Source organism: Myotis davidii, unplaced genomic scaffold, assembly GCF_000327345.1.
Source record: "Myotis davidii unplaced genomic scaffold, ASM32734v1 scaffold575, whole genome shotgun sequence".
Lineage (NCBI taxonomy): Eukaryota > Metazoa > Chordata > Mammalia > Chiroptera > Vespertilionidae > Myotis > Myotis davidii.
The window spans coordinates 5,857,831-5,882,022 of record NW_006290306.1 but is presented as its reverse complement, the minus strand read 5'-3'; the positions used below and the strand labels follow the sequence as shown (position 1 = coordinate 5,882,022).

At 43.2% G+C, this 24,192-nt stretch overlaps 1 protein-coding gene across 1 annotated transcript in view; it reads left to right on the top strand.

Moving 5' to 3' along the window:
* The first annotated feature begins 10,813 nt into the window (after positions 1 to 10,813).
* Positions 10,814 to 24,192, top strand: part of SERPINE2 (serpin peptidase inhibitor, clade E (nexin, plasminogen activator inhibitor type 1), member 2) — an 18,040-nt gene continuing 4,661 nt past the window's right edge. Inside the window, exons 1-5 of the mRNA XM_006763400.2 lie at positions 10,814 to 11,094; positions 13,888 to 14,115; positions 16,774 to 16,971; positions 20,566 to 20,764; positions 22,381 to 22,481. Coding sequence (XP_006763463.1) covers positions 10,836 to 11,094; positions 13,888 to 14,115; positions 16,774 to 16,971; positions 20,566 to 20,764; positions 22,381 to 22,481 — 985 coding nt within the window. The 5' untranslated portion in view covers positions 10,814 to 10,835. The remainder of the gene's footprint in view (positions 11,095 to 13,887; positions 14,116 to 16,773; positions 16,972 to 20,565; positions 20,765 to 22,380; positions 22,482 to 24,192) is intronic.

Below are 24,192 nucleotides of genomic sequence, written 5' to 3'. Positions count from 1 at the left end.
CCTTGCCATTAAACATGTAGTGTGTAGATGTAGTCACATGAATGGTTCCAGTCATGTGCATCAAAATAGAACCACCACTTATTGAAAAAAACTCAATGTGGAGTGGTCTGTGGGTTGTAAGGGGTGTAACATTCATTTTACTGTATATAAAGGGCTCTCACTATATTATTTCTCAACTCTCTGTTTTTCCAGCAACTGCACTTTTTATTCCAGTTTTTATGATTCTGTTATTGAACCATGGTTCTTGTGCTCTGTAGCCTTTTCTGCTCCTCCTTGCTACACATTTCAGCTGATCTGAGTTCCTGCTGCTGTGTTTTTATAACCAGAAAAGGGCTGCTTGTTTTAAGTAATGTGTTCATTGTATATATTTTGTAAAACATCCAGAACAGTATAAAGAATAATAAATTATATTCATATTTCTACCATCCGAACTAAATATAGAGATAATATCTTATATCCGTATTTCTAGACTTTTTTGTGCCTGTGTAGAATTTTTGCATAGTTAATTATGGCATAGCTTTCTTTTCAATTAAGATATATGCAGAATATATTACCATATATTTGTGATATTGTGTTAGAGGGATGTCATGAACTGACCCTTACTGTTGGATGTGAGAGGTCATGGTCTCCCATACGAATTGCTGAGCCAAGAATAAAGTGCAAACCATTCATTGAGGAACAGTTCCCAGGTGACAGAGTAAGAGAGTGGGGGAGTAGGTGTTAGAAAGGGTACCACCAATCAAGTGGGGGGATATCAAGTGAAGGCCCACACTCAGCCTGATGCTGGAGAGTTCTGTGCCACCTTGAGGCAAAGAAGCTGGGCTCTCAGACTCCCGGGCCAGTAGTCAGTCAGTGGCTGTTGGCCTCTGGGGTAGAGGAATGGTTTGTGTCAACTGCCAGCCACCTAAAGTCCACCAAGAAAATGGGCTGCAACTCCCAGTAGCAATTCTCCTAAGGTGACAGGTGCAAATTATTGGTGTCAAAGCACCCAGAAGCTAGAGGAGAAGTGCACAAAGCTGGTGAAAGATCACCCACAGTGTTCCTTCCCTTGGAAATTGAGGTTGCAACGATAATTGCTATGCAATTACTTATTGCAAAGAATATTGTAATGATTTTGCATCTAGATATAACTGTACAGAGCTAAGAATAGCCTGACTGGCATGGCTCAGTGGTTGAGCTTCAGCCTATGAACCAGGAGGTCATGGTTCCATTCTGTGGCAGGACACATGCCCTGGTTGGGGCTCAATCCCCAGTGTGCGGCATGCAGGAAGCAGCCGATCAATGATTCTCTCTCACCATTGATGTTTCTCTTTCTCTCCCTCTCCCATCCTCTCTGAAATCAAGAAAAATACATATATTTTTTAAAAAAACAGAATGAATGATGGGAGACATCTGTAATACTCTCAACAATGAAGATAAATTAAATAGAGAGAGAAATAAATGTGGATAAAAGGCATTTGGATGTCAGTTCAAGTATATTTAATAAAATGCATGCCTCTTCATTGGAGGAACCTTTTAAACATTGTTGCCATACACCTCTGTGGCTGAGCATTTCTTTCCTGAGTCTTTTAAAGTTCATTTTTGGCTACATTAATTAGCATCATAGATCAAGTACACGCTTTGAGGTCTCTAAGCCTCTCCCCAGTAACCTGAAAGAGCACATTTAAAACCACCAGGCTGCAGTCACTTTGATCAGTTAGTATTTCCTGTTTCTTCTCTGAAGTTTTAAAGATGCTGACTCATTCGGATACCACTCAGTACATTTCCCAAGGTATCAAAATGCACTTCGCTTTTGCTTGTTCATCTAACTTTCTGCCTTAAGAGAATGCGGAAGATGTTTGGAAAATGAAGACAGGGTTGGGTGAATGTATCTCAGGGATGTTTGTAGAGGCCTGAGAGACCAGAGTCCTCTGGCCATTCCAGGACCATATTTGAGGCTCAACCTCAGTTGTTTGTGCATTAACTCCTGTCACTTTCCCGATCAGCCTTAATCTCTGCAGGTCAACCCCCGAAGGTCTCTAGAATGCCCCTTGCCAGACACCCTGAAGAGTTAGACCTTTGCCTGTTGGGAAGAGTATGGTGAGAAACATTCGGCATGGCTGCTGGGCAGGTCAATCCTACGTAAGGCCACTAAGTCTCAATTTTGCAGCCCGATACCTTTCCTTCACATTTATTTCTTTGAGAAGAAAAACTGTCATGAAAAAAACTTGGGGAATCTGATGATTCTCATATGATCTGATGTACTGTTTTTCTCTACCTCCTGTAGCCCCTCTAGAAGGAACAGTTAGCCCAAAGGCAGAATAATACAGGGTTCTAGGTACTAAGAATGAGATCCTAGAATCACAGAGACCAGAAGGATATCAAAGCCTTTTCAGTGCTTGATGGGGGCAGGGGCCGGTTGGCATACCCCCGCGTCCCTCCCCCCCCCCGAAATAAACTAGGGGACTTTCCTTGTCCTACTGTGTGCCAGTTGTTCATTTCAGACACTTGGCATTGTTGGCATCCCACTTTCAGGATAAGATTCACTGCCTTCGCATGAGGATTTTTCATTTGATAGTCTAGCCCAACCTCAATGCCCAACTCACTCCTGCAGCTTTTCATCATCCAGTGTGCCTCCCCTGGGTGGTATTGCCATGGGAGGCAAAGCAATTCATAAGTAAACAGTCTATCTTTCATGATTTGAACTTCAATATTTGGATATAGTCCAGAGAGTGATGCAAATGCATTTTGGACTTTCCCCATTGGCAATGCCCAGTATTCCCAGAGCTGATTTCGAGTTTATTGGGTGAGCATACTCAGATTGTGGTCTCTAAAGTCTGTCTCCCTCTAAAAGGAAGCAGAGACCCCTAGAAAAGTGGCTGATTCCACCTGGGACAGAAATGGGCAAAATCAGCTGGGAACATCTTGTCAAACCAGGAAACGAACCTAATGAGACTGCAGGTCATACGAAAGGTTCAGGAGCCAACCTGAGGAGGCTCCTCTTGAACATCAATAAGGATAATACAATTTCAGTGGGTCGAGGCCCTTAAAATATGTTTAAAAACATGAGTTTGTAATTATACTAAGAAAACAAACAAATAAAAAAATCCCTCTGGTTAACTCTAAAAAGGCTGGGTAACCAACGTATTGTGTGAGAACAATATAGGGAATGACTCAAGCATTTATCCTGCCTTTGCTGTACACATTGAACCTCTGGATAACCATGTGATGGGTTATGGAAATTTACTTTTTATAGAAGTGTTCCAACTAATGCAGAGGGAACAGACTTACAATAGCACCATTGGGCAATCCCTAATAAAATAATGCACTTAAGCAATGATTATGAGTAGCTGCTGAGGTCACAAAAGAAAAAAAAAGAAAGAAAGAAAAATGGCATTGTTTCCTTCTTCCAGCACCAGGTTCAACACCTGAATGAAATATTCCTAACAAAAAAAGAAGAAATTTGAATCAGATTAGCCCCTAGAGCAGAGGTAACAAATTTCCTGCAAAGAGCCAAGTAGTGAATGTTTCTGGCTTTGCTGGTCACATAGCGTCTGTTAGAGTGAGGCTTAAACGCAACCACAGACAAATCAAAGTGTGGCCCCATCTTACCCACGAGCATGCAGACCCCTCCTCCGGGTCCACCAATTTACAGGAAGTACAGAAGACACATCACGTGAATGCAGTTAGCAAAATCTAGACTGTGGGGAACTCACCAGGACAAGTAACCTGGTTTCTTCAACCAAAAGTTCCAAAAAATAAAAAAATAAAAATAAAGCAACTAGAGGAAGACTTTTTAAAAGACAGAGACATATCAACCAATTGCAATGTGTGGACCTTATTTAGATCCTAATTCAAATAAATTATTTTTTTTAAAAAGAAGAGAATCAGGGAAATTTGAATACCAGCTAGATATTTAATATATAAAAGAATTATTATATATAATTAATATATAAAAGAATTATTCACATTTGTAATACCTTAACTAATAATAAAAAAAAAGAACATCAAAAAAAAAAGAATTATTAATTTTCAAGTGGGATAATATTGTGTGTGTATATATTTAAATATATATATATTTATATATATATATATATCTCAGGTTTAGAGTATGTGTTGGATATTTAAAATTATATGGTGTCTAGACTTTATTTCAAAATAGCCTTTGATTTTAAAAGAAATAAAATAGGCCATAAGTTGATAATTACTTAGATATTGGGTACTAGGGGGAGGGGTATTTTATTTTTGCATGTATTTGAAATCTTTCATGACATAAAGATTTTAATTATATATATAATAATGTATTGCTTTAGACAGTTTTAGAGAATGAAAGGCATGTAGTTATTTCCATTATTAGACACCCTTGGGCCGCCTAAAACAGATGTGAGTCATCTGGCTAAGAGTTGGAGCCTGAAGAGTCTTTCTAGTGTTTTTTTTTCCCCAAACTGTTTACATCTTATTTGTTATAGTAAATAGAGCTGACATATGACATTAGCTCATATGTCACATATAAAATTTATTTTATTTTGTAAACAAGAATTTATTAGGTTGAAACTAAGGTTCCTTTGTGACTGGCTCTCCTAGTCTCTCATTGGTCAATGGAGTGGCATTCAGGGCAGGGGTCTGGCCACGGTGCTTTCCCAACCTAGAGGGATGTCTTCAGTGATGGTAACAGGGAGTGAAGGGAGCTGAGGCTTATAGGAAAGCAGGCACCCAGCCCTGAGGAGTGGTTGCTGTGCAGGATGTTTGCCTGAGGAATGAGAACTCCTAGTTACTGGAACTCCCATTCATTTTCGTTTTTCCTGAGAATAACTCTAAATCTAGATGGTATGTGACATTTCCTAACTTTTAATTGCTTAAATATTTTTATAACGCCGTGTATTCCAAACCAAACAGCTGGAGCAGCTGCAAGTCCCATGGGTCAACCTCTGGTTTAGTATCTACCAATGGTAGGACCCTAAAACCCTGTGGGCACTAATGTGGGGAGCCACTATAGCGCTATAGGGTTAAACCCCGGACTGACCTGTTCACAAAGTCACAAACAAGTCCCAGCTTAGAGGGCACAGTCCTCTTAGCATAATTAGGCTTGACCTTATAAGGCTCCCTAGATCTTACCTGGGAAGCTAATGGGCTGAGGGAAGTGCAACAAGAACAAAAACAAGTGAAACTCATAAGAACAGTGTAGCTTTGGTAACCACTACCTTGTTTATCTCTGACTATAAAAATAAAGGCTCAGATTGCCTCGGGATCTTTCCCTGTGGCCCCAGCCAGGCACAGGAAGATCCACCCCCGGGGCTGGACCCCGGCACACTAGGATTCTAAAGTCCCATAGCCCAGCTCTCTGTGAGCTTTCAGTCTAGTTGGCAGGAAAAAAAATACTTGAGAAAACAAAATGAGAGGGCAGATAGGAAATGTCATGGGAATTCCGAGAAGAGCATGAATAGCCCTATCTGGGCAATCAGGGAAACTTCCCACAGGCCATGGACGGAGTCGGGGGAACTCTGGTGCTTAGTAGGTAGAGGGTAAGGGAGAAAAGTAAAGGCCTGGATGTGAGCAAGACGAAGGACTAGCAACAAGACGTACCACCCTGTAAGGGTTGGTAGATTTCACAGGCCAAGATATTGTTCTGAGCAATCAGGTGAAAATATGCAGCAAACAGCTGGAAGTATAGCACTGAAATTCAGCTGAGGATTTGAACTACAGATTTGAGCATCATCTGGTAGAAGTGACGATTGAAGGCATGGGGTCTATGGGGGTGGTGCTCTGCCTACCATTGACAGGTGGTGCATTTATAGACATAGGGATGCGCTAGGAGTCTGGCATCTGCAAAACTACCAATGGTTATTCACTACACTACATCTCATTTAAAACTCAAAGCAGTACCCAGTTATATCAAAAACATTCCCCCACACAGAGAAGGAAAGCTTTGGAGGAAGAGAAACTAGAAGTTTGTGGGGAAGGAGAAACCCACATTTGGAAGGACATGCCTATAACCATGGCTCTATTTACAGGTTTATGATCTTCCTCCATTGATGACTTAAAACTTAATATTTTTCTTTACTGTTATGAAAAGAATACTCAAGAAATGGAAACATGGATGCTATGTAATACAGTTGAGCAACATCTTTATTCTTTCTCTCTTCCTTGAAAGTTTAGTCTAATTTCTTTTAAACATAAACAGGAGGTTACTATGTTCTTCCCATAATGAGAATCTCCTTGTCCTCTAGAGGCTAAGAATTTCAAAGCCTGAGCTTGAACCAGTTATTCCATGTAAAAGATTGTCTATTTGGACATGAATAGGTATCTGTAGTAGGAATTTTATAAGCCCAAAGTATTCGTGCATCAATATCCACTCTCCTGGCTACAGAACTTTGGAGAGAAGTAAAAGCTTGGTCTCAGACATGTACATATGCCAGATGAGTTCAGACGAGTGAGCATTTAGCCTAGGAAACGGAGGCCAACAAGTGATGCCCAGAATATCAATCAAAAATAGCTCTGATTCCAAGTTCTGCACAGCTCTGACACTGTCCTGCTGCACTGTCATCTCCCAGAAGTCCCAAATCCAAGAAACCAAGCAAAACACCGATGGCAGCCTTCTCCCACTTCATAATGGAACTGTTCTTTTAGAAAAAAATTTCATAACCGAGCAAAATGATGCTAAATAAGATGGCAATTTATTCGGAAGATTGTCTTTGTCGACTCAGACATTGGAGCTGTTAAATTTCCATCTGTTACTGATCCTTCATACCCGTTTTACAATCTTCTACAGAAATCCATAACATTTAAGTGAATCAACTGTAAGCAAGAAGGGGCAAACCCAATTTGATGTCCTTTATGAGTGTGCAGATTCAAACATTTACTCCAATTTTGCTAATCCAGGAGGATTTCTTTGGGAGGCTTGGGTGTATAAATTCGATGGCATGCTGAAGGTGGAAGCCAGAATAGATTACAATGCAAGGGTCAACAATTTAGATTGATGAAGTTGGCGCCAGTCACCGAATTTGACCATTTGTAACCAAGATTGTATAAACTGTTTTATACTTAGCATGGGTTTTGTTGTAAGTGTTTCCCTCCATGTCCTGTGTGGTTCAGGGTTCAGGATCTGGGAGAAGAGCCTCACACAAATGAAAAAGAAAAGACACGAGATAATTTGGGAGTATTGGGGGACCAGGCAGGTAAATCCAACTCAGGAGGAAGGACTTCCACTGGTGCTCAGGCCGCAACAACCTTTTATAGTCAGAGGTAAACAGGGCAGTGGTCACCATAGTTGCAGTTCTTGTGAGTTTCACTTGTTTTGACCATAGTTACACTTCCGTTACTTCCCTCAGCCCATTAGCTTCCCAGATAAGATCTAGGGACTGTTACAAGGTCAAGCCTAATTATGCTAAGAGGACTGTGCCCTCTAAGCTGGGACTTGTTTGTGACTTTGCCAACAGGTCAGTCTGAGGCTTAACCCTATATCAGTTTCCCACAGGGTTTTAATCTACTTCATTTTAAAGGGGAAATTTATCACCAGTAAAAAGAGAGAGAGAGAGAGAGAGAGAGAGAGAGAGAGAGAGAGAGAGAGGAAGAAGAAAAGAAAGAAGAAAAGAAAAGAAGGGAGGGAGGGAGGGAGGGAAGACAAAGTGTCTAATTTTTAGATAAAATGAGCAAAGCTTCCATAATCAGGATTTGGAAGCTCCCCAATGTCCAACAGGCGGAGAGAAACTCGGGATTGTAGTGGTATTAGAGCCAGTCCTAGGAGCCAAAGTCAAAGTAGGCCACTCTGGCCATAGGAAAGCCCCCAGAAGAAGCGTATGTAGGTCAATTTGCTGTTTTGAATGCAGACCGGCTGCCTTTACGCAATTATTTTACTGTGAAGCTCTGAAGAAACTCTGAATGCTCTAAATTTTTTTAAATGTGTGAAAAAAATTGCAACATCGTCTTGAATGATGGCCTTGGTGTTCACCTTGTGGCCCTATGTGTGGGGGTGGTAGGCGGGATCTCTTGCTGCCAGCTCTCTTCCACCCCAAAGAATTTACCCTCCTTGGAAAGTTTTGGGCGCTAACAGTGACTCAACACAATCATTTTCCCAGTCACACTCAATAAATATTATTTTGATGCCATGAAAAATAATTTAAAAAATAGGAAGTATGTAAGCCAGCAGGTTTAATCCCACATGTATTTATTGACCATCTACTATGATCTAGAGGTGAAGGAGACACATGCATAGAAAGGAAAGTGAGGAAACACCAAATGCTGGTTTGCCTAATGCTGCCCTAATTCCTTCCTTCCTTCCTTCCTTCCTTCCTTCCTTCTCTCTCTCTCTCTCTCTCTCTCTCTCTCTCTCTCTCTCTCTCTCTCTTTTTCTCTCTATCTCTAAAGCTCTTTTTAGCTCTAAGACTTTTTTTTTTTTCAGTTACAGTTTACATTCAGTATTATTCTGCATAGTGTTTAGAAAATCGTGTGTTTTATAGTGTGGTCCCTTCCCTCTAATATTTTAAGTACCCACCTGGCCCAATACATAGTTATTACAATGTTATTGACGACCAGTATATTCCCTGTGCTGTAATTTACATCTCCGTGACTGTTCTATAACTACCAATTCTTTCGTCCAGCCCTCCAACCTCCCTTCCCTCTGGCAAACATCAGTCTGTTTTCTGTATCTGTGAGTCTCAGTTTTTTTGTTTGTTTATTTGTTTCTTTTCATCGTCAAAGATATTTTTTCATAGAGAGGGAGGGGGAAAGACAGAGAGAGAGAGAAACATCCATGTGAGAGAGACACATTGATTGTTTGCCTCCTGCATGCACCCCGACCAGGGCTGGGGCTCGAGCCTGCAATCAAGGCACATGCCCTTGACTGGGAATGGAACCTGGGACCCTTCAGCCCGTGGGCCAACACTCTGTCCACTGAGCCAAACCAGCTAGGGCGAGTCTGTTTCTGTTTTATTTTTTGTTTATTTGGTTCTTTAGTTTCTACACATAAGTGAAATTGTATGGCATTTGGCTTTCTCTGTCTGACTTATTTCACTTAGTATAATACCCTCTAGATTTATCCATGCTGTTGCAAAAGGTAGGATTTTATTCTTTTTTATGGCGAGTAATATTCCATTGTCTTCATGTACCAAGCTTTTTTATACACTTGTCTACTGATGGGCCCAGTGCCCCTTCTTTTCCCTGGAACACAGAGACCTAACTTCCCCTGCACTCCTGGCACCTATCTCCTAAGAGGCTCCCCTCTCTCTTGTTCTCTGCAGACACCCCCCCACCTCCTCGTGGGAAGCTTGTGCTTAGCAGGAGCTTCAGTCCAGAGCAGGGGTCCTCAAACTACGGCCCGCGGGCCACATGCAAATACAAATATTGTATTTGTTCCCGTTTTGTTTTTTTACTTCAAAATAAGATATGTGCAGTGTGCATAGGAATTTGTTCATAGTTTGTTTTTTTAAACTATAGTCTGGCCCTCCAACGGTCTGAGGGATAGTGAACTGGCCCCCTGTTTAAAAAGTTTGAGGACCCCTGGTCCAGAGGGAGGAACCAAATTAGCCATATCACGACTTTTGCTTTTGTTTTACTGGCTGCCACTTTGAGGTTCTTATTGAATGAAGGTATTTGCTTTTCCATAAACATATGTACCACTCCTCATTTTTCATGGCACAAGAGAGCTCAGTAAAGGGTAATCAAGGAAGAAAGCACATTTAATAAAATCACCATCATTGAGAATATCCGTGTAATAAAATCACCATATCGAGAAGACCTGCCCCATTGTAGATTTAAGGATGTCCCTTAAATTTATTGTAATTAACAATTCTTTAATTAAGAAAGGCATATGTTCATGTGAGAAATTCAGGTATACGGTGTATAGTTATATGATAATCACAGCCATGTGAGTGGTTTCTTCCTTAGAATGAAATCCAAGAGCCGGATCAGGATCTGCAGGCCCCTCAGGACCTGCTGCTCCTTCTTTTCACCTCCTCCAAGTTCTTTATGTCTCAGTCACCCCGACCTCCACCACCAGATGTGTTCCCACCCCAGGGCCTCTGCCCTGCCATCCGCCTGCCTGACAGGCCCTCCGCACCCTGCTCATTGCCCTGCTGGGTCTCTCATCGTTCAGGCTTCGCCACCTGTGTTCCCTCTGCAGAGGAGGCTCTTCGGATAACTGCCCTGTCTAATGTGGCCCGCACCAGCCTGTCATTTTCTGGCATCACTGTTTTCTCGTCCCTGCCCTGATCCCTCTCTGACTCCTTCATTGCTTCCTGGTTTATTTTCTGTCTCCCTCTGGAATGGAAACTCCAGGAGAGCAGGGGTCTTGCCGACCTTTTTTACAGTTGAATGCCCAGCGCTTAGATGAGGGCCTGACACACAGTCAGCACTCAGTAAATGTTGGTTTAATTCAGGGTTCCTCACACTTTTTAAACAGGGGGCCAGTTCACTGTCCCTCAGACCGTTGGAGGGCTGGACTATAGTTTAAAAAAAAACTATGAACAAATTCCTATGCACACTGCACATACCTTATTTTGAAGTAAAAAAACAAATGTTTTCGGCCGGCCACATGTGGCCCACGGGCCGTAGTTTGAGGACCTCTGGTTTAATTGGATGGACAGTGGCTATGAGAAATAACAATTAGAATAGTGTCTGGTGCTTAGTTGGGACACACCAAGTTCCCTTCTTGTCCCTTCCCATCCCCCTAACAACACAGTGTCAAAACCAATGTAATCTGTGTTGTTCTTCTTAACTTTATTAAGAAGGTATTCAGTTATGCTGGGTAAGGTAAATCACATCAGGTTGAGTACAAAGTAGTCCCCAAAGTGCCCATTTCAGTAGCATTTAAATGATCTTTTTCTAATCTAATTTTCAGGTTGGCCTTGCCAGCAGGAACCATGTCTTGGCATTTCCCCCTCTTCCTCGTGGTCACAGTGACTTTGCCCTCCGTGTGCCTCCAGTTTAATCCTCAGCCTCTGGAGGAACTAGGCTCTGACATAGGGATCCAAGTTTTCCACCAGATTGTCAAGTCCCGGCCTCAGGACAACATCGTCATCTCCCCCCATGGGATCGCGTCTGTGCTGGGGATGCTGCAGCTGGGAGCCGATGGCCGAACCAAGGCGCAGCTCACCTCCGTGATGCGATACGGCGTGAAAGGTGAGTGCTGTGGGCTCTGGCCGCAGGGCCTGACAGGAGTCTGGGGATCTCTTGCTAGGTCTTCTCTGAAAGCCCCAGAAGCCAGCAGAGCAGCCCTCTGCTCTAAAGCACAGGTGCCGCGGTGCTGGAGGTTAGGAGAGCTGGATTCTAGCCGTAGCTGTGGGGCTTTGGGTCAAACCCTCGATCTCTCAGTTTTCTCATCTCTGAAGAGAAACTGCCCATCGCCCCCACCTTCATGGGGTACAGGGCTAAAAATGCCTTATGGCTGTGAATGCACTTTTAAAAGTGTCAACTGGGAAGGTGGGTTGTGCGTGGCCATGGAGGGCAGCACGAGGAGCCTTATGGTGATGGGACCCTTCGGTGTCTTGACTGGGGTGATGGACACGTGAATCTACCTGGGGGATAAAATTGCATAAAGAGACACACACACACACACACACACACACACGCACACACACACACACACACTGCCATCGGAATGAGCTCTGTGGACCGTCCCAATGGCAAGTTCCTGGTGGTGGCATTGCCATACATAATGTCACAAATGGAGAAACTGAGTGAAAGGTATGTGGGACCACCCTATTCACTGTTTTGCAACTTCCTGTGAAGTTATAATTATTTCAAAATAAAAGGCTCCAAAAATTTTTTTTTAAGTGAGGCCCAGTTCTTGGAAAAAGCTTTGTTTTCTTTACCTGTTTTTAATGACAGACTTAAACCTAACCTAGAGCTCCCATGTCCCAACACTATCGTTTTGCTTCAGCTCGGGTTTTCTCACCAGGGTTACCTGCCTCCTCCACGCTGCCGGGGGCCAGGTGCAGGGCCGGCTGCAGAGCCTTCAAGGCATTGTGACCCGGCCAGTCACTTCTCACAGCTTAGTGACTTTACTGGGAAGTGACCATTTCGCCTACCCCTGCTCCTCCACCTCTGCTGGCTTTGACTGAGTTGACGCCTTCAGCTGGAGAGGAAGATGAGTGAGGTAGGGTTTGTGCACCTTGGGTCCCATTGGCGATGGTCTCCGTGTGGCCTCCAGAGCTCCCGGCACCGAATGCCTGACCTCCTGCCAGTGACACAGCGTTAACCTTTGGCACGAGTTTGCAGTTTGTTCACCTGTCGGAGCAGGGAAAGAATAATACTTGGGACACACTGTTCTGCCCCTCGCTAGGGAGTTCAAGAACTCTTGGTGGCTTAGAACTTCACAGTGAATCACGGCTAGAATTTAGGGCCTTTCCCAGGGCCGTCTGTATGCCAGTCCAATTCCAAAACAGCAACTGGATTTTGGTTGTTGGTTTTGATGTTGAGCCACACTCATTTTAAGCAGTACTTCTAAGTTTTGAGGATATTGGCCTGTGGGCAGCACCCACCTTCCACCCCCACCCCACTTTTTCTTCTTCCCAAACCTCTGTGACGTCTGTTGACATGACACACTGAGCCCAGGGAGCCCGAGTGGTTGTTCAGGCCTTACTTCCGGCTCTGCCTCTGAGAACTCACAATAGTGCTGCTCTCATTGAGGACGAAGGCAGGACTGTGTGGGGCAAAAGAGGAGAGATCTGCTCTGATCTTCTCCCAGCAGGAGACCAGGGCGTGTGGAGGAGGCCTTATGGCTGAACAGGACAGAGCTGGGACGTGGCCTCTGACGTTTGCTGCTCCCTGACTTATGAAATGGGCCAGCCCCCTCCATCCGGTCCTGCCCCACAGAAGGTGTGAGGGGTAGAGTCCTGAGAAACCTGACAAAGGCCATAGGACCACCTCTTCATGGAGCCTGGGTGCCTCTTCCCTGCACTGGTTTAAAGGGTCAGAGAAGTGGCTCGGTTGGTTGGGCATCATCCCATGCACCAAGAGTTTGCAGGTTCAATTCCCAGTCAGGCACTGCCCAGGTTGCAGGCTCAATCTCCAGTAGGGGATGTGTAGGAGGCAGCCAGTCGACATTGATGTTTCCCTCTCATCGATGTTTCTCTCTCTCTCTCTCCCTTTCTTTCTCTCTAATAAAATCAATTAAAAAAATTTTGTTGAAGAGTCAGAAGAAGAAATGCTATCAGAGTGACAAGAATTGCAGGGCATTTTCGGACAGTGTCATTCTGCAGAGTGAGTGAGAAGGATCTGTAATACAAGCTCTCTACAGAAACACATTGCATCCTTATAACTTATTCTCCTCCTTCCCATGCTCTAAAACTGAGTGGAGCATGTATGGATGGCTTGTGTAAAATAAAGCTTATGTTGCCATAAAATTAATCCCTTTACTTTTTGAGCTTGATATCAAGTAAAAATCATTGTTCGTGGATGATGGCACATGGCCATTTTTTTATAGTCTTTCAAATGCTTATTTTATTCTTTTTTTTTCTTCCCAAAATAGAAAAAGGTAATCATGTTGTTAAATCTTTGGCAGGAAAGGAAATAGCAGTCACGATTGTTAAGTGAGAAAGAGAATGGGTTGGGAAGATTCCTTTCATGTATCCCTCCATGGCTACATAACTGAGGCGCTTACCAATCTTCCTGTCGACCTGGTACCAAGAAAGTCCCCCAGGAGAATGAGGTCCACATGGGAAAGGTGTTGAAAATGCCTTCAATGTGCCTGATTCGATGCTCGAAGCATGACCGATTTTTAAGACCTATTAACAGTTGTATTTTATTTAATTACACTCCCCCCCCCCTTTTCTTAACACGAGGACACTGAGAACACTACTTGTATTATCTTGCTTATACCGTTGTTATTGCCATAAGATAGAAGATACTTTGAAAAATAACTTCTCTAAATTCTTGTGGAAATACTGCCATGCTTTCTCCTTTCCCCTCTAGGAGCTGGTAAAACGTTAAAGAAGATCAACAAGGCCATCGTCTCCAAGAAGAATAAAGATATTGTGACGGTGGCTAATGCAATGTTTGTGAAGAATGGCTCTAAAATCGAAGTGCCTTTTATTACCAGGAACAAAGACGTGTTTCAGTGCGAAGTCCGGAACGTGAACTTTAAGGATCCAGCCTCCGCCTGTGATTCCATCAACGCGTGGGTTAAAAATGAAACCAGGGGTGAGTGGTCACGGCTCCCGGGGCAACGTTTTGTATGATTTTACACTTTGTGAATGAAAGCGTGAGTTGGACTCTACGATCTGAACACGTGTCTGCAAGTCCAGTGGCCCTTCTGTAGGCAAAAGCCAAGACCCCACTGGCTGGTCTGTCTTTTCTTTCTGAGCAGGGCCCACAACCCGGGCTGCCTTCCGTCCTTTTTCGTGCCCCCACTCGTGTCCCTTGGGGATTTTTTCCCCTGTGGCACGTGCAGCTGAGCAGACTACAGCCCTGCAGACCCTCTTCTTTCCTCACTGAATCTCATCCCCAGAAACCTCATGCACTGGCCCTTGTCTGTTTTGAAATTTTTGCTGCTCATTCCTTCCTGCCTTTGTATGTGTTTTCTCCTTTGCCTGGAATGTCCTTTGCAGCCTTTAATATTCAGGATTGGTCTCTCTTACCTTCCCTGACTCTTGCTTCTGTCATCTCAGGAAGCAGGTGCCTCCTCTCTGAAATCAATAAAAATATATATTTTAAAAAAAGGTGAATAAGTAGGTGGATGGTGAGTGTATTGGAAGACACGTGGATGGACAATGGGTGCATGTTTATGGCAGTTACTGATGGCAGGCGCCCCGTGTGCCTCATTGCCTCTAAGCTATGCATTTCTTGCCTTTCTTTATCTTTCCTGTTTATTTTTTTTCATGTCTCCTTACAATATCTTAGTCCTACCAGTGACAATCAGAGGTTTTATTTATCTTAGCAAAAAAAAAAAAAAAGGCTGAAGAGATTTCTTCAGACACTTAGTGAGCACTGACCGTACACTGAACACAGAGCTAGGCGGGATTTTAGGAAATGAATGACAGGGTCCTTGTTCTTGCACAATTCGTGGTTCAGTTCAAGGAGACAGACACATTACATTTGTCCGGAACAAGATCCCTCAATGTCATGGTGGTGCTGAGCATCGGGATTTATGGAAACTCCTGGGAGATAAGCGGGAGGCTCAGAAAGGTGGACAAGAGGGGCCATGGAGCTATGTCTTTAAAGGCAGGTAGGGGCTGCACTGGGTTATGTTCCCAGCAAAGGCAAGAAACATTCACTATGGGGGGACCAGCTCTAAGGAGCTTGCTATCAGTGGAGCACAAAGCTCTAACTTCCTTCCCACAGTCTGTTGGCAGAGGCCAGCCTTGTATTGAATAATGGCTATTTAAAACATGTATTTTCCTTCAGATCCTAAGGTAAGGTGGCGTTGGTGCCCCCTTGTGGAAATAGGGAGCAATGGTGAAACTGTCAGGGAAACCTGGGTCTGCTTCTCTCCGGTGATTTCTTTATGTTTGTTTATTGTACATCAGAATCCTCATGCGCTTCATTTAAAAGGACTTAAATCTCTTTTCTGAATTGGACATTGTTGCTTCTTCATAAACTCGCCATTTAATACATTATAACTTGCACTTATATTATGCACTCTCTATTTTTTTTTTAAAGGCTGCATTGAACTAATTTTTAATAGCTTTGGGTAGTAGTGATCCCTCTTGCAAATGGATACACACACACACACACACACACACACACACACTCACTCACTCAGCTGAATCTTCAAATATGAAGCCAAAAGAACCTAAATGAAAAAATCCAAAGTGTGAAGCCCAGGTAGCACTTTGCAGGATCCTGTGGCTTCACGGAGCCTCCCAGAACGTCAGTGGCTGCTCCCTCACTCCTGACACAAGCGAGGTAGACCTTCCCCACATCTTGACGTCTGGTGAAGAGCGTTTTCCTTCAAAATTAGGAGTTCTGGGAGAGAACTCATTTCTTTTCATCTCTCTAATATTAGCACCTAGCTTGATCCCTGACCCATAAATATAGGCAGCGATTTTAACTTCCACTCTTCTTTAAACACAGATTACAAACCAATGCTCAACATTTCTAAAAAATCTTATGAGAACTTAGGCATTCACCTTTGCTAACACTGTGCAGAATAAAATGTTCCTTTATTTTGACTGTGATTAAATCAACTCAGTGATTCAAACAGCCCGACTGCTTATCTTGTGCTGACCAAAACCTCTCACTGGTCATCACACATGTCCGTTATTAGCCAAAATAGGAAACTTAATTAATAATTAAATAGTGTATAGCAGTGATGGTGAACCTATGACACGCGTGTCAGAGGTGACACGCGAACTCATTTTTTTTGGTTGATTTTTCTTTGTTAAATGGCATTTAAATATATAAAATAAATATCAAAAATATAAGTCTTTGTTTTACTATGGTTGCAAATATCAAAAAATTTCTATATGTGACACGGCACCAGAGTTAAGTTAGGGTTTTTCAAAATGCTGACACGCTGAGATCAAAAGGTTCGCCATCACTGCTGTATAGCTTATTTGGATGAGTAAATTTTTCTAAAGCATGGGGCTGATAGGGACTAGATATAAAAGAATTTCTTGATGAAAAGTTCAGTAATCCCTACATAGAGGATCTCTAAAGTCTTTCCTGATCTCTGATTTTTAACTTGTTTTCAGCTTTACTTTTTAGTGAGAAAAAAAAATCAGAAAGTACACAAGGGTGATGTAAAAAAATTGCTTTTCTAAATCATTTAAGAATCCCTTTGACTTTCCCATTCTCCTGATCCAGCAGCTTCCTCTGCCAATCCTGAGTTTCTTCCTTGTGTGTTCTGTGACTTCACAGGTAAGATCGACAACCTGCTCTCCCCTGACCTGATCGACGGCGTGCTCACCAGAATGGTCCTGGTCAACGCCCTGTATTTTAAGGGTTTGTGGAAATCACGGTTTCGACCCGAGAACACAAAGAAACGTCCGTTTGTGGCAGCTGACGGGAAGTCCTACCAAGTGCCCATGCTAGCCCAGCTCTCTCTGTTCCGGAGCGGTAAGTTCACACGTGCCAGGCTCCTTTCTAATACATGGTTGATTTCAGGTAAGCTATAGAGCAACAGATGCTGATTCACCCCATTTGTATAAAATACTTGCTATAGATTCATACGTCTCTAGAGACCTGTGTTGGAGGATGTTCAATTAAATGTTAGCAGAGGTGGTATTTCAAATTATTCTTTTTCTTTATTTCAATTTTAAATTTTAAATATGTATCCATTTTGCAATCAGGAAACAAAAAAAATGGCCCACTCCTGCTGCCATTACCACAGCATAGATAACGGAGTCTGGTGGTTGCATTTTAAACCTGGTTTTATCAAAGCATTGGTGGTCTAATTGACATTACTCTTCTTTTCACTGTATAAGTTAGTCTTGATATCTCCAACCTATACCAGGACGTGTGTTTTTTCCAAGTATTTCCTTTGTATATTCAGTACGAATTAGCTTCAAGCACTGTTCAACATTTCGCTAGCTGTCCGATTCTTTAAATTAGGGAATGCTTTATATGAGGAATGCAATAAACAAAGTCACGTTCCTCTCATTTATTATTCATCATCCTTCTTGGTAAAATGTTGTCATTCACTCAATAAACTTTATAAAAAGATAACATATATTTAAAAAGTCCTGCAGAAACATATCATGCGAAGCAACTGAGGATAAGAAAAGGCTCTTTTGCCCCAAAGTTGGAATCAAGGAGACTCTAGCAGAATGCTAGCATGGCCACCAGCTCAGAGCCAGAGTGCAGCTGCGTTACCTTAAGGCCAATCTCGGCACACATTCCCCGTTCTAACAAAATAAAAAGTGAGGGGACCTCGTTTACTGTATGTTTCAGTAGTCAAAGATGAAAATGCAAGGAATTCCACAGACATTCCCAAAAGATTTAAAGCGGCCCCTCACCAGCTTCCCAAATACCCTTTCTCTGTCTGATTCATCCTGCCCAGAAGCTGTGCTCTACTGCAGCTCGTGGGGTTTCTCTTGGTGGATCAATTCTATTTCAACTGTTTGAGCAGCAACCTAACACTTAAGAAGTGAAGTGTTTTACAAAACTGCTGACATCAGCAGATGTGTGCAGATATGTTCTCATTTCATTTTCACAGCTCTGTAAGGTAGACACTGTTCTCCCATTGCACAGATAAATAAACTAAGACCTGGATAATGAATTTGCCCAAGTCCAAGAGCTAGTGTGTGTCGGAGCCAGGATTTGAATCCAGGTCCTATAACTCCAGATCTCATGTCTTTGACCTCTGCGCTTGCCTTCCATCAGGCGACACTGAAAGCAGTGCTTTCGGGACTGAGTGGGAGGAGAGGACACGTGTTATTTTTGTCTCCTGGCTCCTCAAGCTGCCAAGTAAAGATAAGCGTGGAAGGGGTTTGTTCCGAGGGATCCTAGCTGACATTTGTCATCAGCCCCTGTGATCAGAAGCAGAAGCAGAGCCAGGCAGAAAGGAGTCATGAGGCAGACGTGAGTGACTGGATGTAAATGGTTAGTTAATGATGTCTCCAGTCGAGGCTGGATTAACCGGTGGAAATAGACGGTGGAAATAGACACTGTCTCCTCGCCTCAAGCACACTCAGCTCATACGTTTTTATTATTCATGACCCCAATCCTTATCTGAACATTAAACACTTCTAGAAGTGGTTAATGAATACCTCCAGGTGCTTATTCCTCGCCCTGGGGTAATCATTTATTAACTGCTTCCCACATTTCAGTTTCTAAAAATTAGCTCTGCCAGAGGAGGGACCTAATGTTTTCTTTGAGGATTAAAGGGATTATTAGGAAGTGATTTTTTTCTCACTTTCCCATGGATTTTTTCCATTTCTCCTGAGACCATTGTGTTATGCAGGGTAAAAGCAGAGACGAGGGTCCCATGTTTGCATTGTAGGCAGCCCCAAGACAAACCCGGGCCAGCCTGAGCCTGCACATGCACAGATTGCCACATATTTCTTTCTTAAGAGGAACCTGCATTGTCACCCTGTAGTGTCAGCCATTCTAATTGCTTCACTATTTTCATCACATTTTATAGTTAAAAGTGTTTGTTATGTAACAAAGACAAGTTCACTGTCTCTCTGCCACCCTTCCCCCATCTGTGGAGACCTGACGTGGATGTTACCTGTCTCCAGTGCAGTGATTGGCAAAGGTCCTCCTCAAAGAAAAGGCAATCATGAGAGAAATCACTTTCTCTTTCCTCTTTTCCTTAAACATGGTGTCCTTCTAGGTCATTTAGAGGAAGAGGAGGAGGGGGCCCTGCTCGTGGGCACTCACCCTGGGTCTGGCCCTGCTAAGTCCCTTACATGTATTTTTATTTTCACGTTTAATCATCTCGACAACCCCTGGATAAGGAGTTTGCCCAAGTCCAAGAGCTAGTGTATGTCAGAACCAGATTTCAATCCAAGTCCTGTAACTCCAGATCTCCTGCACTGGTGTCTCCGTCCTCCATGCTCAGAGGCACACAGAGGTTAAATAACCTCACCAAGGTTGCCGAGTTTTTCTTAAAAAGTTTCAGGTATGTTTAATAAAACTTTTCAGAAATCCACTATAAGTCTAGAAATGCTGGCTTTCCATTCACCACATTATTTTTATAACTCAGTACATGCCGACTGTAGAGGTTCCATGGGATCCTAAAGTGCTCTAAGACTTTCCCCAGGGAGCTGGTAGCCTCTCTGGGCCCGTCCCCATGAGCCAGTGTCCATCGTGACTACGCTTTTATTCACTCTAATCCGAGATGCTCAGGCAGGCTGCTCAGTTGCTAAACATTTTGAATATTTTACATGGGATAAAAGGGTTCTAAGATCAGATTAGTTTGAGAGATCTGGGGATAGCTAGAGATAAACAGTTTTCTTCAGACTATCTCAGAGCCTTTATAATGTTGGTATTATATTCTCTGCAAGAAGCAATGGTCCAGTGCTTCCTAAACTCACTGGATACGGAACCCAGTTTGTCCACCGAGCATCTTGGCAAGTTGCAAGAGTTCTCTACACGACATTTTGACAAATACTGATTAAGTCATTCTTGGTTTGTTATTAGTAAGCACGAGTACCATAAAATTATCTAAGAGCCCTAATGAAAGTTACTGGAATGAATGAAGAGTGAGCAGGGAGTCAGGGTAGTGAAGTAGGAAGATGGTCTTTGGCATTAGACATACTGACCCCAAGTCCTGGTGCTCCACTTCTTAGCCATGTGTCCCTTGGCAAGTTACCGAATTCCTCTAATGGTAGCTTCCCTAGTGGTAACACAGACCTCTTATACCTACCTTATGGGGCACTGTGATTGCAACTGTGTGAACATGGTTGGTTTGGGGTGGCACAGATTGGGCCCTAAACAATGGAAGCTGTTTATTCCTTCCCTCCCTTCTCTTCAACATGCACACATAGTCTTGGCCAAAAGAATCCTTCTCCGGCAGCTCAAATTCATTTCTTTATTCATATGATAAGGATCAACTTCTTGCAAAGCACTGTATTCAAAGTGCCTTTGTCCAAAGGAAGCTATTTTGCATGGCTCTCTTTCTTCTGAATCTACCGTGATGACCAGCGGTCACTCCCACCATGTTGGAAGCCATCAAGGGCCTACTGAACCTGCCTCTGATTTCTTTAGGGTCAGCAAGCACCCCCAATGGCTTATGGTACAACTTCATTGAACTGCCCTACCACGGGGAGAGCATCAGCATGCTGATCGCGCTGCCGAGCGAGAGCTCCACCCCACTCTCCGCCATCATCCCTCACATCAGCACCAAGACCATAGACAGCTGGACCAGCATGATGGTGCCCAAGAGGGTGCAGGTCGTCTTGCCCAAGTAAGTGGCTCCTTTCCCTGAAGGAGAAAACAGCGGAAGTGCTCAATCCTTGATGGTGACTGTGCCAGATACCAGACAACACGAGGCTAAAATCTGGCCCATCACGAAGCCCACTTAATTGGGCAGAAATCACATGGTCAGAATGCAAGGCTGTGCTTGTGGGAAAGTTTGTTGTTATTCCTGTGCTCCTGATATGGCCAGCTCATGACAGTGGATGGGAGAAGGCAGATGGCCTCGGAGCCTCCACAAAACCCTAAGCTCCAAACATGTCTCATTTGTTCAAAAAACTGAGAAACACATGCATGGCATCATATTAATATGATGAAATTACAGTAAAGTTTAGTAGCGTTCTGTTCTTTGATAAGGAGCTTCATTTTAGTTATTTATATTTTAACTGGAAGTTACTGAAGACCAAGGCCCAGAAGGTAGGTGGTAAGGGAATATTTTGAAACCACCAAGCAGAATCCATACATTAGTATCTAGGGAAGTTTTTCTCTTCTACCCTGAAAGTATAAGACAGATGGAATTTGTGCTGTTGAGACTTGAATCCAAGGGAAACGTCATCTCAGATCCTGTCTGAGTCCTGAATTTCTGACAGGTCAGAGAATGCCTTGTTTTGCCTAGATTGTGAAGGGGGGCAATGATGTCTTCCTTTTACGAACTTTTTAACGTTAAGTGTTTGGCCCGTCTCTGGGGCTTTTAACCACCCAGATCTCAGTGTGGTGGTAACTTCCCGTTCTAATAGCTTTTAATCTCCAGTCAGTGAGTTAAGAAATCAGAGAAGTACGTTGATAATAAGTATTACTAATCTTCCCAAGATTATTTTTTGTTGTAAAATAAGCCTTTACATAGGCAATGCTTGGTATAAAGGAATGAGATGGTGACATTGTTGGTAAATTACAATTATAATTAATGGCTAATTGCCATTCCTACCCATCTGTGATGAGAATCCATTCATCTACCCTGTTGGTCTCCCACAGGATGTGATCAAATCTGGTAAAATATCCCCTGATGGCACATTGAATAGCTGACATGTGGGTGCTATAAGACCAGATAGCCTACACATATTCAAGAAACCAGTATTACACCCAAACACAATACCATTACCATGACACCTATTCCCAACGTTTGCTCTCATTTTAACATTCTGAGATGCTTTCAGAATTAATGCCTCTCCTCTCTTTTGACCATCCCCAGTCCCAGTGAGGATGGTGGCTCTTACGGCAGCCAAGGTGATGGCTCTTTGGTTGGATGTGGGGAAGGACTGTAGACATTGCAGAGTGTAGACACTTGTCAACACCCGGCATCTCCCGTCCACACAAGAGAAGGTGCTCCTGTGGATCTCCCTGAGACGGGAACAGGGAGCCTGTTGCATGTGAGGATGAGAGCCTCCACCTGCTGTTACTGTATGTGCTGCTAATCCCAGCTGAGGGTCTCAGGGATGAGTTGTTCTCTAATTACCTTGGGATTAAGATTTACAATGCAATTTAGATTGGTGTTCAGGGCGTGCTTAAAAAGAAGCTGTTGGTAAACATTTTCCCACTGGCACTGATTGTATCGTTGTATATCATTCATAGCCTAGTGACTTTTCCTCCTATTTTCTGTTTTCATGCCAGGTTCACAGCCACAGCGGAAATGGATCTGAAGGAGCCGCTGAAAGTTCTTGGCATCACTGAGATGTTTGACCCATCAAAGGCAAATTTTGCTAAAATAACAAGTACGTTCAGTTTAAAATGCATTCTTAAACTTGAAGACTTTGTTACAAATGGAGTCTCTGACTTGTTCAGAAAGTTTCCTTACAAATGTGTTGACCTAAAATTCTTCAAGGTTTAATTTGATGTATGTCCCAGTGTTGTTGTTGATCCTTAATCACTTCAATTAGAAGTTCAGCCATCCCTGCATTTCACTTGTACTTTTTCTGTGAAGCCCACCTAACTCTACACAGGTAAAGAAGTATTTTGTGTAGTGTCTCTATTACCGAAAAATTTGGCCCTTACTTAGGTATTAGTTATTTTTTCAAATGCACACTTGTCCCCTATGTTTGAAAAATCAAGATATTTTGGGCTTTCAAATACTTATTCCCACCAAACAGCAGCAGGCATGCACAATATCCAGATATGTATATTGGAAATTCATGCCCATTAATCTGAAATAATGTAAATTCAAAGAAGTCCGATTAGAATTTTTCTTTGCCAAAACTTCTAGGATACATCTGGTACGACACCCCTTCTTAGCCAACATAGGTACTTTTTCCTGGAGCTATGTGTGAATGGTCAGTACTTTGTCTTTTTTAATTTGGGGCATAGCAACTTCTTCCCATAGCAAAGTCATGGTTTAAACCAGCCGTGGGCAAACTACGGCCCGTGGGCCGGATCCAGCCCGTTTGAAATGAATAAAACTTAAAAAAAAAAAAAAGAGAGACCGTACCCTTTTATGTAATGATGTTTACTTTGAATTTATATTAGTTCACACAAACACTCCATCCATGCTTTTGTTCCGGCCCTCCGGTCCAGTTTAAGAACCCATTGTGGCCCTTGAGTCAAAAAGTTTGCCCACCCTTGGTTTAAACACTATTTGCACTCCATTTTGTATTTTTTCCCTTGAATGCAAAGGCATTTGTTCATCACCAGCCTCAGGTGCCTGCTAGTGAACACCTGAGTGCCTGTCCCGGGCACACACTTGACCCCCCTGGGGAAACTGCAGCGCATGGCTGTCCTGATGGTCTCCTCCTGTGAGCCAGATGCTCATCCCGGTCCAGCGGTGGCCCCATCACCTGGGAGCCTATTTGAAATACATGATGCTGGGCCCAGCTCAGACCTGCTGACTCAGAATCAATCTTCTTTTCACCAAATTCCACAGCCCAATAGCATTTGAGGAGCACAGTTTTAATATGCACTTTCCCCTCCCGGGTTATCCTATGTAGCCTAAACACTACATAGTGTCCCCAGGGAGTTCACAGGTGTTCAGAGGGAAGACCATGCTCCCCAAGTTCTCCTGAGACCTTCTGTTTAACCCTGCAGGTGACATGGCCCTGCAAAGGGGCCCCTCGCTCACCATCAGGCACATTTAGAGCCAAGCATCGGTGCAGCCAATTTGAAACCAGATGGGGTGGTGAGCACACAGTACAATGTACAGCTGGTGGATTATAGACTCGTACACCTGAAATACAATATGTAATTTTATTAACTAATGTCACCCTGATAAATTTAAAATGAAATAAAACCAGATGACGCAAGAAGCGCTAGTTCCCTTTGCATCCTGACCCATGTCCAGTCAAGGCTACCATTACCCTTTGTTTGTGTTGCCCCTGAAAGCTGCCCCAGTTGGGGTTGCTGGGATGGTAAGGATTTGCTAAGGAGGAAAGTGAATTCACTAAAAGGTTCCAAGGATAAAACTGCATTTCTGAGTCTGGCCCTCAGCAGTCTGAC